The 16195-nt window shown below is 44.6% G+C and overlaps 2 protein-coding genes across 4 annotated transcripts in view; one reads left to right on the top strand and one right to left on the bottom strand.

Annotated features, from left to right (window-relative positions):
* Window positions 1-16195, top strand: part of LOC126177095 (T-cell immunomodulatory protein) — a 425282-nt gene that overhangs the window by 79914 nt on the left and 329173 nt on the right. The window lies entirely within an intron of this gene.
* The window catches only part of LOC126177098 (transmembrane protein 47), a 370462-nt gene that overhangs the window by 236944 nt on the left and 117323 nt on the right, over window positions 1-16195 (bottom strand). The window contains exons 2-3 of one of the 2 annotated variants that reach the window (XM_049924357.1): window positions 15683-15746; window positions 2246-2321 (exon numbers count right to left, since the gene is read on the bottom strand). In XM_049924357.1, coding sequence (XP_049780314.1) covers window positions 2246-2296 — 51 coding nt within the window. In that variant the 5' untranslated portion in view covers window positions 2297-2321; window positions 15683-15746. The remainder of the gene's footprint in view (window positions 1-2245; window positions 2322-15682; window positions 15747-16195) is intronic. The other variant, XM_049924353.1, reaches the window with a different exon arrangement.

Below are 16195 nucleotides of genomic sequence, written 5' to 3'. Positions count from 1 at the left end.
GGCAGCATCGGTCGTAAATACTAAAATCCTTTTTTTTTTTACAAATCGATATCGGTCACTGTATGACGATCTTCAGTGTTTGGAACAATTTTCTTTCTTAACACATTCTTTATTAAAATTAATATGTAGAATTTTAACTGCTCGTCTGACTTCCAGGCTCCGCCTAGCTACGCATATGTAGCGTACTTCAAGTTTAAGAAACTTAAAATCGGACTACCTATTACGATTCAACAACATATTAGTTTTAATAAAGAATGTTTAAGAAAATAGTTCCTGTCACTGAAAATGGTCACACACTGACCGAAATCTATCTGTAAAATAGAGGATTTCAATATTTACGATTGATGCTGCCATTTTTCGAAAATACATTGGCTCACAGAATCCTCAAGGACATTTTTTACGATTAGAATAGTATGTAACACCAAAACAATTACAGAATACCTTTGCGGATACATCCTTCTAATTGCACTTTTTAACTTTCAAATACTGAAGATCAGTAACACGTCGACTAAATTAAAGATGTCAGATTCTTGTAGAACGGACTCGTTAACAATCATAATGTAAGAATCAATCGTAGCGCTGAAGAAAATAAGTACACCAATCCACAGTTTCTGAATAAATGATTTATTTTCTGCAAATATTTTGAAGCTGAGGCCGATCGTCAGAGGGCTGCGAATATTTCTCGTAAAAATATCACACTGTTGTCCTATAAATGACAGAATATTCGTGATTATCTGGTTCACAAAAACTTTTGCATTGTATACAACGCCATTTACATTTTTTTCTTCCTTACGAACGGTTTTGCTTTTACACATTACAGCACAGACGTCGACATCATTTTTGTGTGACATGCTAAACCGCCAACTAGTCAAGATGGTGGACACTGGTTTACATCGGACGTCGAGTCAGCTGGTGATCTGACTGCTTGTACGAAAAGAACAAGATGGGGTAATAATGAAAAATTTTTGCTTATTCGCAGCACTGCCCGACGTCAGTAAAAACCAACCAACAGTTCATGCTGTAATGCAATTCGCCAGCTGAAGATGATACTTCCTTTTTGCAGTTTACTAGGTATCTATCCGTATATTGCCCTAATCTGGCCACCTTACGGCGAGACTTCGAATTGCTGACACGATGCTTCCTTGCTGGTGGACGTCGTCAAAGCAGTTGATCTGGTTTTAAGTTTTATCCTTGATGGTTTCTACTCCTCTCTGAGGTATGGCAAATTGGTATCATTGGCCGCTTGAGGGATTGGAGGGGTATCGCGTCGCCTGCTCCGGACCAAAGGGACCATGGCTGCCCTTGCTCGATGGTCTGCCCTAGTTCCTGCCCTGTCCACCTTCCTAATTATTCTCACTTTTTTTCGTCTGTCGTCGGTTTATTGCCTCTTCGACTTCGTCCTTTTTACTGAGAATTTATCAACTTACCTGCATTGCTAGATTTCTTGTGATAATAGAGGGTGAGGAAATGCCGGTCAGGTGCAGAAGGTGGATCCCCATCACATATAACACGTCCCCGGGGGCCTCCGACTGCTTTCTGAGAAGTGCAACTCACCCACCTTCATCCCCTTACCCCTCTCTCACTTCTACTTCCTTCTATTTCTGTTTTCTTGATTATCGGGTACAATAGGGTTTGTCAGGATTTGTCTTCTGTGTCTTTCGTCTCTGAGGACTCTCTCCGGTTTGACACATGTACGTTGGTGGGACTGATGTGGAGCAATCCAATTCAATCTATTAGTTGAATTCACTGGGCTTAACAAACTATACGACAATCTCTCTCTCTCTCTCTCTCTCTCTCTCTCTCTCTCTCTCTCTCGTTCCATGTCCTCTTTTTCTCTTCTGTCCATAAACTTTGAGTCTTTGACACAACTCCAGTTTTTGAATGTGTCAGACGAAGCACAAAACTGTCCATAAAAACGACATTGACTTTATTCTTCATTCGAAGCTGTTTAGTTGAACAGTGAAGCATTATGGCTTGGAGTATGGGATACATGGCTGGCAGACACTTTTAGAATTGTTTCCTGCAATGTACGCCACGATCGGGCGATAACTCAAAAACAAAAAATTCAAAAATGAGCAGTTACAGCGCTGGATATCTACTTAACGATTTGTACTTAAGTATAAACTGCAACAGTCAAATTGGTTTTCGGCGAAGGTACTAATAAATTCGTCACTTCTTTTAAGACAAAGATCAGTCAGACAGACTTAACACAACCATGACATTATCAACTATACTTTCAGCCTACCTTTAGCGGCCTCGTTATGGTAACCGTTTCGATGGTCGTCGTAGGCGCCATCTTGCTCTCCGACGGCCGTCGGGAGCTGAAACACACAGCACGTCCTTTTTCACTGGCTGATACGATCTTTCAACAATTGCAGACATATGATGATTCTACAGTATACAGTATCTGATCAAAAGTATCCGGACATCCTTACGTAAAACGGAATTGACCACTAGATGTGTCACGAGAGCGGACCAGACAATATAAAAACAAGCGGCGAGTTGTCCTGTCCCTACAGAAGCAGTAACTGCAGAATGGGTCTGTCAGGGGAGCTCAGTGACATCGGATGTGGACTAATAACTGAATGTCATCTGAGTAACAAATCCAGCAGGGACATTTCCACCCTCCTACAATGCCCAGGTCTCCTGTTAGTGAAGGAATTGTAAAGTGGAAAAGAAGGAACAATCACAGGTAAACCAAGATCAGGTAGATCTCGTGCACTAACGGACAGGGACACTCGAGCGTTGCGGAAGGTAGCAGTAAGAAATTGCATGAGGGTAGCGGAAGGGATCACTCGAGTTCCACAGTAATACCAATAGTCTACGTAGCACAAGGGCTGAGCATAGATGGTAAAAAAAAAATAATGGAATACAATGGCCAAACAACTAGCTCTTCATAAGCCTCACATTTGAGTAGTCAATACTAAGCGACGCTTGAGGTGGTGTACGCAACTCGACAGTAGATGACTGGAAACGAATGATACCCTGTGGCAAACTGGTGGAAGGGTTTGGGTTTGGCGAATGCCTGGAGAACGTTAACTGTCATCACGTGTATTGCCAACAATGAAGTATGGAAGAGGTGGTGTTAGTTACGCTATGGGGATGGTTTTTGCGCTTAAGAAAACTCTAGATGAGGAATATGTACACATTTTACAGGATTGTGTAATAGTTCCAGGACGATGACTGTATCAGCATGACACTGCACCCTGCCATGAAGCATCACTTGTGAGGCAATACTCTGTGGGCAGTAACATTCCTGAAAACTTTGGGACGAGTTAGAACGTCGACCTAGGTACACATATCAGTATCCAACATCTGGTATCGGCTATTGAAGACGAACGGGCTGCCTTTGCTCCACAGACATTCAACACCAAATGAAGCGGTCCTGGCAGAATTCAAGCTGTTATAAAGACGAAAGGTGAGCATACTCCATATTCATATGTCCACTAATATGTGTCCGGATACATTTTCTGAAATAATATGTTGTATAAATTAAATATGTTACTTCTAAAAAAGAACAATAAATGAAACCTAATTACTGAAGGGTCTCAAGGCAGCCTCCGAAATTTTAACAATATTTCCGTGGTTAAAAAATGGTTCAAATGGCTCTGAGCACTATGGGACTTAACATCTGAGGTCATCAGTCGCCTAGAACTAAGAACTACTTAAACCTAACTAACCTAAGAAAATCACACATCCATGCCCGAGACAGGATTCGAACCTGCGACCGTAGCGGTCGCGCGGTTTCAGACTGCAGCGCCTAGAACCGCTCGGCCACTCCGGCCGGCTCCGTGGTTAAATTAGAATAAAATCCCGCCTGCACACAAACTGGAAAAACAGAAAACAGTTGGTCATGCGTTATTAAACTGAGGACTAAAAAAAAAAAATATTTCCACGCAAAATTGTAATTCGATTGTTCATTATCAAAACTGCGAACTATGCTAAAAAAAACACACACACAGCTTATCACTTCCAGTAATTCTGATCAGTTTTTCAGCTGCCTTAAAAGTTTGACATCAACAGTGTGTCCAGTATTTTACCAAAATCATGTTAGCCAATCTAATGCTTCTATTTTTTTAGTTACGCTGGTGTGTACAATTCATCGAATTAGACGGCAAATAAATGAATAACTGACAAGAAAATACAGGACTATGGCACCTCATTTAACGATAGCACAGGCCATTCTAAGAATTTAATTCATGTCGCACTCTGCTACAGTCAAGATATTTTGAGGAGACTGACGAGATATTTAAATGGCATATCTTATGCAGTAGCATCAAGCTTGGAAGGGTTAGTCCTCCCCCCCCCCCCCCTCCCCGCCACCGCCCCTGGCTGTGTGCCTAAATCTACACATGGCGGATGCCACATCCATGGAAATAAGGAAACCTTTCAATTTCATTAGCCGGAAGTGATGTAGTATAAGGCCTAAAAACTGCGATCATTTGAACTGAAGAATAAAATTATTGCACCAGTTACTATAAATAGCTGCCTGAGGAGGAGGAGTGTTTAAGGACATTATTCCCATTGTCAAGTGTTGTACTGTACATATTCAAGATGAACAGTGGCAACACGAATTTGCGGCACCAGGTCAACCAGACAAAAATGATGATTAACATGTCTCGAAAACTGTGCAAACAGAAGTATTTAGAATAAATACACTCCTGGAAATGGAAAAAAGAACACATTGACACCGGTGTGTCAGACCCCACCATACTTGCTCCGGACACTGCGAGAGGGCTGTACAAGCAATGATCACACGCACGGCACAGCGGACACACCAGGAACCGCGGTGTTGGCCGTCGAATGGCGCTAGCTGCGCAGCATTTGTGCACCACCGCCGTCAGTGTCAGCCAGTTTGCCGTGGCATACGGAGCTCCATCGCAGTCTTTAACACTGGTAGCATGCCGCGACAGCGTGGACGTGAACCGTATGTGCAGTTGACGGACTTTGAGCGAGGGCGTATAGTGGGCATGCGGGAGGCCGGGTGGACGTACCGCCGAATTGCTCAACACGTGGGGCGGAAGGTGCACGTGCCCGTCGACCTGGGACCGGACCGCAGCGACGCACGGATGCACGCCAAGACCGTAGGATCCTACGCAGTGCCGTAGGGGACTGCACCGCCATTTCCCAGCAAATTAGGGACACTGTTGCTCCTGGGGTATCGGCGAGGACCATTCGCAACCGTCTCCATGAAGCTGGGCTACGGTCCCGCACACCGTTAGGCCGTCTTCCGCTCACGCCCCAACATCGTGCAGCCCGCCTCCAGTGGTGTCGCGACAGGCGTGAATGGAGGGACGAATGGAGACGTGTCGTCTTCAGCGATGAGAGTCGCTTCTGCCTTGGTGCCAATGATGGTCGTATGCGTGTTTGGCGCCGTGCAGGTGAGCGCCACAATCAGGACTGCATACGACAGAGGCACACAGGGCCAACACCCGGCATCATGGTGTGGGGAGCGATCTCCTACACTGGCCGTACACCACTGGTGATCGTCGAGGGGACACTGAATAGTGCACGGTACATCCAAACCGTCATCGAACCCATCGTTCTACCATTCCTAGACCGGCAAGGGAACTTGCTGTTCCAACAGGACAATGCACGTCCGCATGTATCCCGTGCCACCCAACGTGCTCTAGAAGGTGTAAGTCAACTACCCTGGCCAGCAAGATCTCCGGCCCTGTCCCCCATTGAGCATGTTTGGGACTGGATGAAGCGTCGTCTCACGCGGTCTGCACGTCCAGCACGAACGCTGGTCCAACTGAGGCGCCAGGTGGAAATGGCATGGCAAGCCGTTCCACAGGACTACATCCAGCATCTCTACGATCGTCTCCATGGGAGAATAGCAGCCTGCATTGCTGCGAAAGGTGGATATACACTGTACTAGTGCCGACATTGTGCATGCTCTGTTGCCTGTGTCTATGTGCCTGTGGTTCTGTCAGTGTGATCATGTGATGTATCTGACCCCAGGAATGTGTCAATAAAGTTTCCCCTTCCTGGGACAATGAATTCACGGTGTTCTTATTTCAATTTCCAGGAGTGTATTTCCCTCGGCACCGGATTTGGCACTGTTCCGAAACTTCGTGATGGCAGAACAGAATCATCTGCCAGACTAGGACTCGAACACAGAACAGTGACTTGCAAGCGATGTTATTACCGACTAAGCTATCCAGGGCCGAAGAGTTCAGTCCTTAAGAATACAAGTTTGTTATATACATGTATGCTGCCTGACAAAAAAGATGAAGCACCCAGAAGACATGGTCGGATTTTAATGCAATTTCGTACATGGACACACCATCGGCGGATGTAAACATGATTAGAGCTGCATTTCTCCGTTACAGATCGAGCGGTCAAGAGAGTGCGTTAGTGCTTAGTGTCCTTACCAGGTCTGGTAGGGTATATAAATAGGTATTATCACCACCAGTTATGAGCGATTACTGAAGGACACGAAGGTGCCGTGTACCCATGTGAGACAGTGTTATCGGCACCTGACAGTTTGGACAGAGCCTCATTGTGGGCCTCTATTTGAGCGGCTGGTCGAATCGTGCATTTCCCAGACTTATGAGACATTTACATAAGAAAGTGGCCCGATGTTCGACGACATGGGCCCAAGTTCCGGTCGATCACGTCTGACCATAACAAAGGAGGAACGCTGTACTCTGCACCAAGAATACTGGAACTCTTTCACATCTACGCCTGCCACACTAGAAGAAGTAATGGACTCCCTGCAACATTCAGAGTCATCCCACGCCATTGGTCGGAGACAAACAGCAGCTGGAGTAAGGGATTACATTAAAATGAAAGTTATAATGTGGAAAGGGAAGGCATGGACGGGAATTCGTGACTTCCAGCAGCACAGTGCATTTTGGTAATCCATTGGCGGAAGCTGAAAATCTGCGCCGGACCGGGACTCTAACCCGGATTTACCGCTTCTCATGAGCGGTTGCCTTAACCAATTCGACCATCTGGACACGGTCACTGACCGACTCAAATTTCCAACTTATCGTCGCTGCAATGCATCGTGCCTTGTCCATTAACCCTCTACTCGCAAATGAATGATTCCCGTAACAGTTCGGACGCATTAGAGCATCCGCACTGAAACCAACGTCATGGAGCCGCAGCCCAATTATAAAAATGGATATATTTAAGTGTTGTCTTTGCTGTCGGACATGTCCAACGAAACAGACACCATTCAAATATATACATTAAGGGATTACCGTCCTACGCATAGGCTGCCGCTAACACAACACAGTCGGCCGAATTTGAAGCGGTGCTGCCACCAGGAAGCGAGGGCTGCTGGTGAATGGCGTCGCATTGTGATCGGAGGGGAAATCACGGTTCCGTATTACTGCGGATGACGATCCTCTGCGAGTATGGCGGCATCCTGTGGAAAGGCCCCATTCTTCCAATGTTTTTCAGAGGCACAGCGATGTTGCTCTTGGCGTCAGAGTGTTGGAAGCCGTTGAATAAAACTTCAGGTCACGGCTGGTAATGACTGAGGCAACTCTGCCAGCAAACTGTACGTCACGGACATTCTCCGTCCTTACGTGTCACCTCTCATGCGACTGTATCGTGGTGCTACTTTTCAAGAGGACAGTGCACGTCCGCACATGGCTCGCATACCTATGAATTGGCTGCGAACGCTGACGTACTCCCGTGGCTAGTAAGATTCTCAGATTTGTCCCCAATAGAATGTGAGAGTGACAGGCTCGGACGTCAGCTCCATCGCAGTGTCAGTAACCAGGATATTGAGGACCAGTTACAACATTTTTGATTCAGCTTGTCTCAAGAGAGCATTCAATGGCCCCCCTCAAAAGAGTGGATGCATTCAGGTCGGAAGAAGTGCAACGTCATATTGACAAGTGGGCTCATACTGGCAACTGCTTTCGAAATTGACTCTCACCCCGCGTTGTTTCGCTACCTGCGCCCCCTTCAGGGCCCTTCATGTTTTGGCCAGGCAGAATATATAGCGTAACCTAGCTCCATTTACGCAAACTAAGTCAAACTCAAAACAGATTAAATAAGTAAGACACATGAAAACCTCACCAAATATCACAACACAGCAATCCGTAAAAATCAGTCAGTGGTCACTGTGAAAACGCCAGATGAGTCCATATGAGTTTGTAATTCAAGTAAATATTATTCTCGGACAAGACGTCCGATGTCGTCGTGAAACTGCCACAATATTTCGTCGGCGCAACTGACCTACATCTTCAGGTGCGGCGAACACACTGCTGAGGTTGTGACTGAAGTCTCTTATAACAGTCAGAGACGAAACTGCACAAGGATGAACGCGCCAAATTTCGGTGACCAATACGCAAACCGGTAGCGAGACAGGCAGCTACGCCACCTGTCGGGCGATGAACGTACGTTCAGGGCTGTCAGTCATGCTATGCGCTGCCGTCGGCCGCCCCCAGAGTCCTCCGTCGGGACCGGCGTCGGAGCGGTAGACAACAGCGCACAGAATGACTGACAGCCTTGAGCGTACGTTCATCGCCCGACAGGTGGCGTAGCTGTCTTGCTAACAATCTGAGTATCTGTGCTATTGGTGGCCGAAATTTGACGCGTTCACGACAGCGCAGTTTCGTCTATGACTGTCATAAATAAGAGACTTCAGTCACAGCCTCAGCAATGTGTTCGTTGCATCTTAACATACCGGTTAATTGCGCCGACGAAATATTGTGGCAGTTTCACGACGACATCCGACGTCTCGCCCGACAACCATATTTCCAACTAGTCCGTCGGGAAAGCCTCATGCAACACATTATAGGTCATGTGAATCCGCAAGTGGTAGTTGATCAGCTTCCGAATCGAAAGCTCGAGGAACTCTCCAAGGTTCAAAATCTGGAAAACATTTCACAAAGTAATAACAACACACGTACTGGCAAATTACTTGTATGACATAGGCATCAGTCAAGATGTTTACTAAAAAATTGGGACACGCTTTCTCCAGAAATAACAGAAACCCATCATCGATTAAATAAAACCGAAAAACAACCAAATTAGAAAATACTTCAGCATATCACTATGAAGGGGCAATAAACAATCAGAAAATAGAATGAAACCCATTAGAAAATCATCACACCCAACGAATAATCAAGTACTTGAGTTCTCAATGAAAACTCATTTACTATTTATTACACCTTCATCAACGAATTTTCTAAATCACTCTACTTTTGAACAAATTCAAAGCAATGAGTGCAACGTAAATGGGCTAGCCTGCCAGAGGCAGCTTTTAACAAGTTGAATACAAAAGGAAATTGGCTGGCCCTGACCAACATTATACGGTGGTTTTGTCCACAGAGACGTCATCTTGGAAACGGACCAGTGTTGTAGCACAAATATTCTTACTTGTGAGAACAACCATATTCTTCGGAAACATTACGTAAATATCCGATGAAATATGGTCAAACTGAGAAGTAAGACAAAGAATTTCTCCACGAGTTATATGAAGGAAACTGAGCTGCTCACAATCAATGAACAGTGTATGACTTCGAGGCTGGTGAAAGCCTTTCTAATTGAAGCCACTTTGCCGGCATGTGTATCAATTTCGCTGCTGATTTATTGAAGACACTCATTTCCCCTCACGACGCTAACAGGACCCTGTTCCAGACCTTCCCATTACAAATGTAACAGGGAATATCACACCTGAATTATTACATGTATATCAACCAGCAGTTTGCTAATCACTTGTTTTGTGAACAGAAGAATACAATACGTGTACAATACGGTAAAATTACAGATTGGTGATCATATTTAATGCAAAACCTTTTCAGAAGTATTAACAAGAAAAACTGGTACAATTATCAAACAAATTCGAAGCATGATGTCTGCAACAGAAAATGGCCATCAAAGTAAAGCGAAAAAATTAAGGTCCTAATGAATAAAATGCACTTGTGTAATTACCTGAAATGTCTTTAGAGGTAATATGAATGTCAGAATAAAGTAGCCAATGACAAAGGCACCACCTGTCGAAATTAAAGGTTCGACAATCATTCTTTCCATAGTGATTAAAAGTTTAACAGAAATGTTGTTGTGTATGAGCAGTGAAATCTGTTAACCTCTTTCATGTTTCGTGAGAACATGAGGTACAGAATTAGGAAACTCGTCCTACTGCAGATAACGGGTGTATCTCCTAAGAGTCGTCAGGTACATTTTCTCTGATATTTCTGCAGATATCTGCCATTTCGTTTTTTACATTATGTAGCTGGAATCAGCCAAAACAATTACTGCTCGTTAGGTTTCTCACGCGGCGCCGAAAGTCAACAGCAAGCATCAGTTTGTTTCGCATTTCAAACAAAATTATTTTTAAATCGCAATTTTGCAACCCCAACCGATAGAGTGCCCCCAAATTAGTCTAGTCCGATATTAGTTTTATCGATATGTATTAACACGGACAGTAAAACACGAAGAATACACAGCAATCCAGCACCGACTCAGCAGCGTTACATGCTTGGTGGTGGTGGTAGCGCAGGGCCAAGGTACTGTTGTCGCTACTGGAGTACAGGTTATTCCTCATGTTCTACTGTCCCTGTTAACGAATATCGCACTAAACTAATCTTTGACAGTACTTTACAATGGGAGCGAACAATTTCGATATATATATTTTTTTTTTTTTTTTTTTTTTTTTTACTGGAAGCAAACCGACGCTTTCAGCGACGCTAGGCATCACATGAAAGACGCGACGAGCATCTTTTGTTTGGACTGACAACAGCTACACACTGCACAAACAAAATGCACTTAACGGCTTTATCAGAGATACCCTGCATATAGTTAGCACTTTCGGCATTGTCCTTCTGCGGGGTAGATAGTGATTGCAGCATATAATTTATACCATTTACCTCTCGGCGGTTTGTATGTGTTGTGACGGTTAGGCGAGAAACAACATACGACCACCCAATACAAATTTCAATTTGTAATGTGTCAGATACAGCTATAGGCTATATAATTTCATATTTTAACCGAACAGCAGCCATATCACCTTACAAGCGCTCACTCAGGATATCAAAGAAACTATTGCGTACATCGATAGCTGGATTCCTTTCTGGTTGTGTACAGACCTACATTCACTATGCGCGACCAGAGCACGTTTGCTGTCTATCGGGAAATGATACTTAGAGATGTAATTACGAGTATGTATTTCATTGCATATTTCGCTTTGTTAGTAGATCAAAGACAACTACCTCGATGGCGACGGCTTCCGATAATCATCCGTGTTCAAAACTCGGAAAAAAAATCACTTCCATCAACTGCGCTAGCAGCGAGATAAATGCATAACGACGCACCCTACGAAGCCTCTTTTACACTGATCAACCAAAACATTACGACCACTGGCCACGGTAGGCCTTAATGCCGCCTGGCACGTTGGGGACACGTACCGCGATACGGAAAGTAAATAAGCAGAACGGAGACAAACGGGGAATCATTGTGGCGACGATAAGAGCCACAAATTGGGAATTACACTTACAGAAGCTACTTTGACCTTGAGCAGATTTTTATGACCCGCCACGTGGGAAGGAGCATCTCAAACTGCGAAGCTGGTCGGATGTTCGCGTGCTACTGCCTGTAGAAAGCGGCTGAAGGGCGGAGAAACCACGAGTAGGTGACTGTGTTGGATGTCCACGCCTCATCGCAGATCGTGGAGGTCGGAGTTTTGGACGCTTTGTAAAGCAGGGTACGCGACGATCCGTGGCAGATCTGTGGAAAGGGTACAATGCTTGTACAGTCAGGTGTTTCGTAGCACACAATCCAGCGCACATTACTGAAGACGCGGATCCACAGCACAGGTTTCCATGGGGACCCAATGGCATCGTCAGTTAAAGATTGCAGCGGGCACGGGATCATCGAGGTTTGACCGTTCATCCATGGTAACGTGTCACCTGGTCGGATAAATCACACTTCTCGTTATACCAGGGCAAGGGTTGTGTCCGGGCGAAGGGTGCTCGAAACATGCGCCACGGCGCGGACAATGACAGGTGGGGCCAGTATTACGCAAGTGAGGACATTCATTTGGGCTTTCGTAGGACCTGTCGTAATCGAAGACACCTGTGGACTACGTGAAATGTACTGCGGTCCGCCTGTATCCGGTCATGCTCTATATCCGCGCCACAGCGCCAGAATCGAGCTATAGTGGTTTGATTAGCACGATTGTGAACCCACACTGATGTCTTGACCACCGCCTAATCTGAACCAAATGTAACGTATTTATGACGGTATCGGGCGACAGCTTCGCGTCCACGAACCATCGGCTCATAATTAAGGGGAATTGCGTGACCCGTGCGTGCATATCTGGCCCCACATACCTCTGGAAATCTAACAAGGACTTAGTGAATCCAAGCTGCGGAGAGTCGCGCTATTTTGCATTTCTACCAAGGGAACCTCCCCATCGCACCCCCCTCGGGTTTAGTTATAAGTTGGCACAGTCGATAGGCCTTGAAAAACTGAACACAGATCAATCGAGGAAACAGGAAGAAGTTGTGTGGAACTATGAAAAAAATAAGCAAAATACAGAAACTGAGTAGTCCATGCGCAAGATAAGCAACATCAAGGATAGAGTGAGCTCAGGAGCGCCGTGGTACCGTGGTTAGCGTGAGCAGCTGCGGAACGAGTGGTCCTTGGTTCAACTCTTCCCTATAGTGAAAAGTTTAGTTTTTTATATAATCAACTTCGCTCTCCAAAATTCCAGGACATGTTCAGATTTGCTTGGACATATACCTGATTGGACGGTCTACACGCCGAAAAATTTGAAAACATTAAAAACATATGTTTTGACACGGCACAAGGAAAACTGTGCGACTGTGAAACTGTGGCATTCATTTGTTGCAATTTATGTGACAAACTCTTATGGTTTCATCACTTTTTTGGGAGTGATTGTCACATCCACAAGAAAACCTACATCGGGCAACATAGAAGAATATTTTTACCCATTCGCCAAGTGTACAAGTTAGGTGCGTCGACAACATATTCCTGTCATGTGACGCACATGCCGTCACCAGTGCCGCATAGAATATATCAGACGTGTTTTCCTGTGGAGGAATCGGTTGACCTATTACCTTGCGATCAAATGTTTTCCGTTCCCATTGGAGAGGCACGTCCTTTCGTCTACTAATCGCACAGTTTTGCGGTGCGGTCGCAAAACACAGACACTAAACTTATTACAGTGGACAGAGACGTCAATGAACGCACAGACAGATCACAGCTTTGCGAAAATAAAGAAAGTAAACTTTTCACTCGAGGGAAGACTTGAACCGAGGACCTCTCGTTAGGCAGCTGCTCACGCTAACCACGGGACCACGGCGCTCCTGAGCTCACACTATCCTTGATGTTGCCTATCTTGCGCATGGTCTACTCAGTTTGTATATTTTGCTTATTTTTTTCATAGTTCCACACAACTTCTGGCTGTTTTCTCGATTGATCTGTGTTCAGCTTTTCAAGGCCTATCCACTGTGCCAACTTATAACTAAATCTGAGGGGGGGGTGCGATGGGGAGGTTCCGTTGTGAGGTGGATCAACACGGCAGTAAGAGGTGGTCATAATGTTCTGGGTCATCAGTGTACAGCTGCTTCGCCAAAGCTCGTCACATTACAAATCGATAAGATCTACGAACGGTAACGACAACGACAAATTTATCAGTCGTAACAATGTAACTGGAGAGTGAATGGTCTGAAGAAGTGGATTTTTGTAGTTGTACTTTACAATATTTGTATTACCTTAATACCCGCTCTTGTTGGACTGCCAACTTCACGCATTAGCTTGTACGAGCACAAGCTAAGGAAAATGAGATTGTCTGGGGGTTGCATTACCAAACTGGCCTTTCCAGTTTCGGTGTGATGGTATTTGCACGAGACCTGTGTTCCTGTGTATCTTTCTTCAACGTGGATCGCACAAATAGACCAAGTGCTTTTCACATCAAGTGAAGCACAAACCACAAATACCTTTTTCGGAGACATTTTCGACCCACTTCCCTTAAGTTTCCTTTCGCCTCTGCGTCGTAATGCCAAATTTCAGCGATTAAAACAAGTTATTGCTCACATTGTTGTGTTGGCACTCCCTAACAAGCTACCAGGCTGAAGGGAGTGAAGCTGACACACTGTTTTGTAGCGTAAGAATCAATTGTGGTCAGTGTTTTCCGAGGATTTTCCTGGCTGTAACCCGTATAGCACAGCTATCCCCAGTAACCCCCTACAAACAAACTCTTAACTGGAAGAAATAAAAACCCCATTCCCCTGGTACCCACTTGTCCACAGCAAATAAATATTCAAACCACAATAACACAGCTGAACCGATGGTTGCAGAGAGCATCTTCGTCAGATGGTCTAACAGCCCGCCCACCTTTTCTAAGATGTGGGTTTAGACACAGAGTAAATGTAAAACCAATATTCCCAAGGTGACCATTCGTTTGCTCGTAAATGTCTGTAGTAGCGTGACTACCAACCCCCCCCCCCCCAATCTCCGCACAAAAAAAATCTCACACACACACACACACACACACACACACACACACACACAGCTGTCCTTATGTTTATTGTTCACTTGCTTCGTCTACTGCCTCTTAACGGCACATTTAATACGCGTATACATCCAGACACATGGACTTCGCAGACCCACAGCCTCTCAATTGAATAACAACAGAACATTCTGTTGAGCACCATATACGCAGGACCTCCACTTATTCAGTTAAAAGGGCACGTCACCGAGAGCGAGCGAGCGAACGAACTAGAGACCGGACCACCGCGAGCTATTGCGAGTTATTACATCAGATGTTTATTTATAACAGCCCCGTGGACTATATTTACGTTCTTGTTCAAATGGAAAGCATAACCCTGCATTGTGTTTGAAGCTATACTTTTCACCCGTAGTGCAGCACTGTGCAACAAGCCACAGCAACAGGCACGTTCCGAACGCAGAATTTTACAGAACTTGTTAGAACATGCCGCGCTTTCAAAATCAAATGGCATTTTACAAAAGAGTATTCCATTTAATTTCTTATAGTAAACTGAAGCACACTTCACGAGAAACACCTTGACCTTCAAAACGTACGATGAAATTATGTTTTTCTATGTGTAACAAATTCAATGTGAGTTGATGGGAGGAATACGCGAGTATTTACTTCCCACTGGCTTCATCATTTTTGTACTCCTAACCGATGCGCTCACACTGCTTGATCATCATTTCACATTTTTCGGCGACCAATTTCATGACGTGTAAACTACAAAACTATAAACAACATCGAAAATTACAAGCACGCATAACCGCAGTTCCTTGAAAGGAAAACTGTGTCCCACTACAATACTTTATCCCAACACGACAGATCCCAAAGAGAAAATCTCTCGATTATTCGTTTAGGACGCCAGGAGAAAAAAATTAAGAAAATTAAGACTTTTTTATTTTTGCGTTACCCACTGTGAGTAACATCAGAGCGCAAGCATGTTCAACTTTCCTGCGAAATCTTTATCGGCCCAAGCATAAATGGCCTGGGTGCAAGCTCGATTGAAACTACGTGGAACTTTGACTGAGAGCGGCTGATCTTTGACTGAGGCGATTGTAAAACATGTTACTGAGGACACTAATTACAGAATCATTTACCGTCACAGTGTTAAATAATAGGCGGTGATTAAAAATGTGGCTATGACTTTTTGATATTCCCTGTTAAATTCAGTATTAATCTGTACAGGGGTACTCTACTCACCTTTGGGTGTGGAGGTACGTGGGTCTGTTGAGCGAAGCAATCTTGGCTGCTTGAAGTTCACCGGCTGCACAGTCCACATGCAACAACATTGCAAACAACAAACGCAAGCTGTTAGTCAATTAGCATCACACGGCACACGAGCTCGCAAGTGATAGAGAAGCCGCCTGTGTCAGTCACACTTTTACAGCCCAGCTTCCGTATCACAGCGAGCATAAACAAAGAAAACAGTATTACTGTAACAAGACAGTATGTACTATATAACTTACCTGGATAACAGGTACTGTGCCTTGACATTTAAGAAAGTCAAGAAAATTATCATTGGTTTTACGTCAAGTATTAATAAAGGAAAATTCGTTACAAAAAATTATTTTAATCCTCATACCAACCACAGCTCATACTGTAAAAATTAATTTGATACACACAGATGCGAATGAAATGACTAGATGCAGCTTCAGTCTTTACTCATTGAGTTACAAAGTATGGAATGCCGTGAAAGAGAAAGTATCAAATTTA

This window comes from Schistocerca cancellata, chromosome 3 (genome assembly GCF_023864275.1).
Source record: "Schistocerca cancellata isolate TAMUIC-IGC-003103 chromosome 3, iqSchCanc2.1, whole genome shotgun sequence".
Taxonomy (NCBI): Eukaryota; Metazoa; Arthropoda; class Insecta; order Orthoptera; family Acrididae; genus Schistocerca; species Schistocerca cancellata.
Note: the sequence above shows the minus strand (reverse complement) of the source record. Positions and strands in the feature narration are given on the sequence as shown.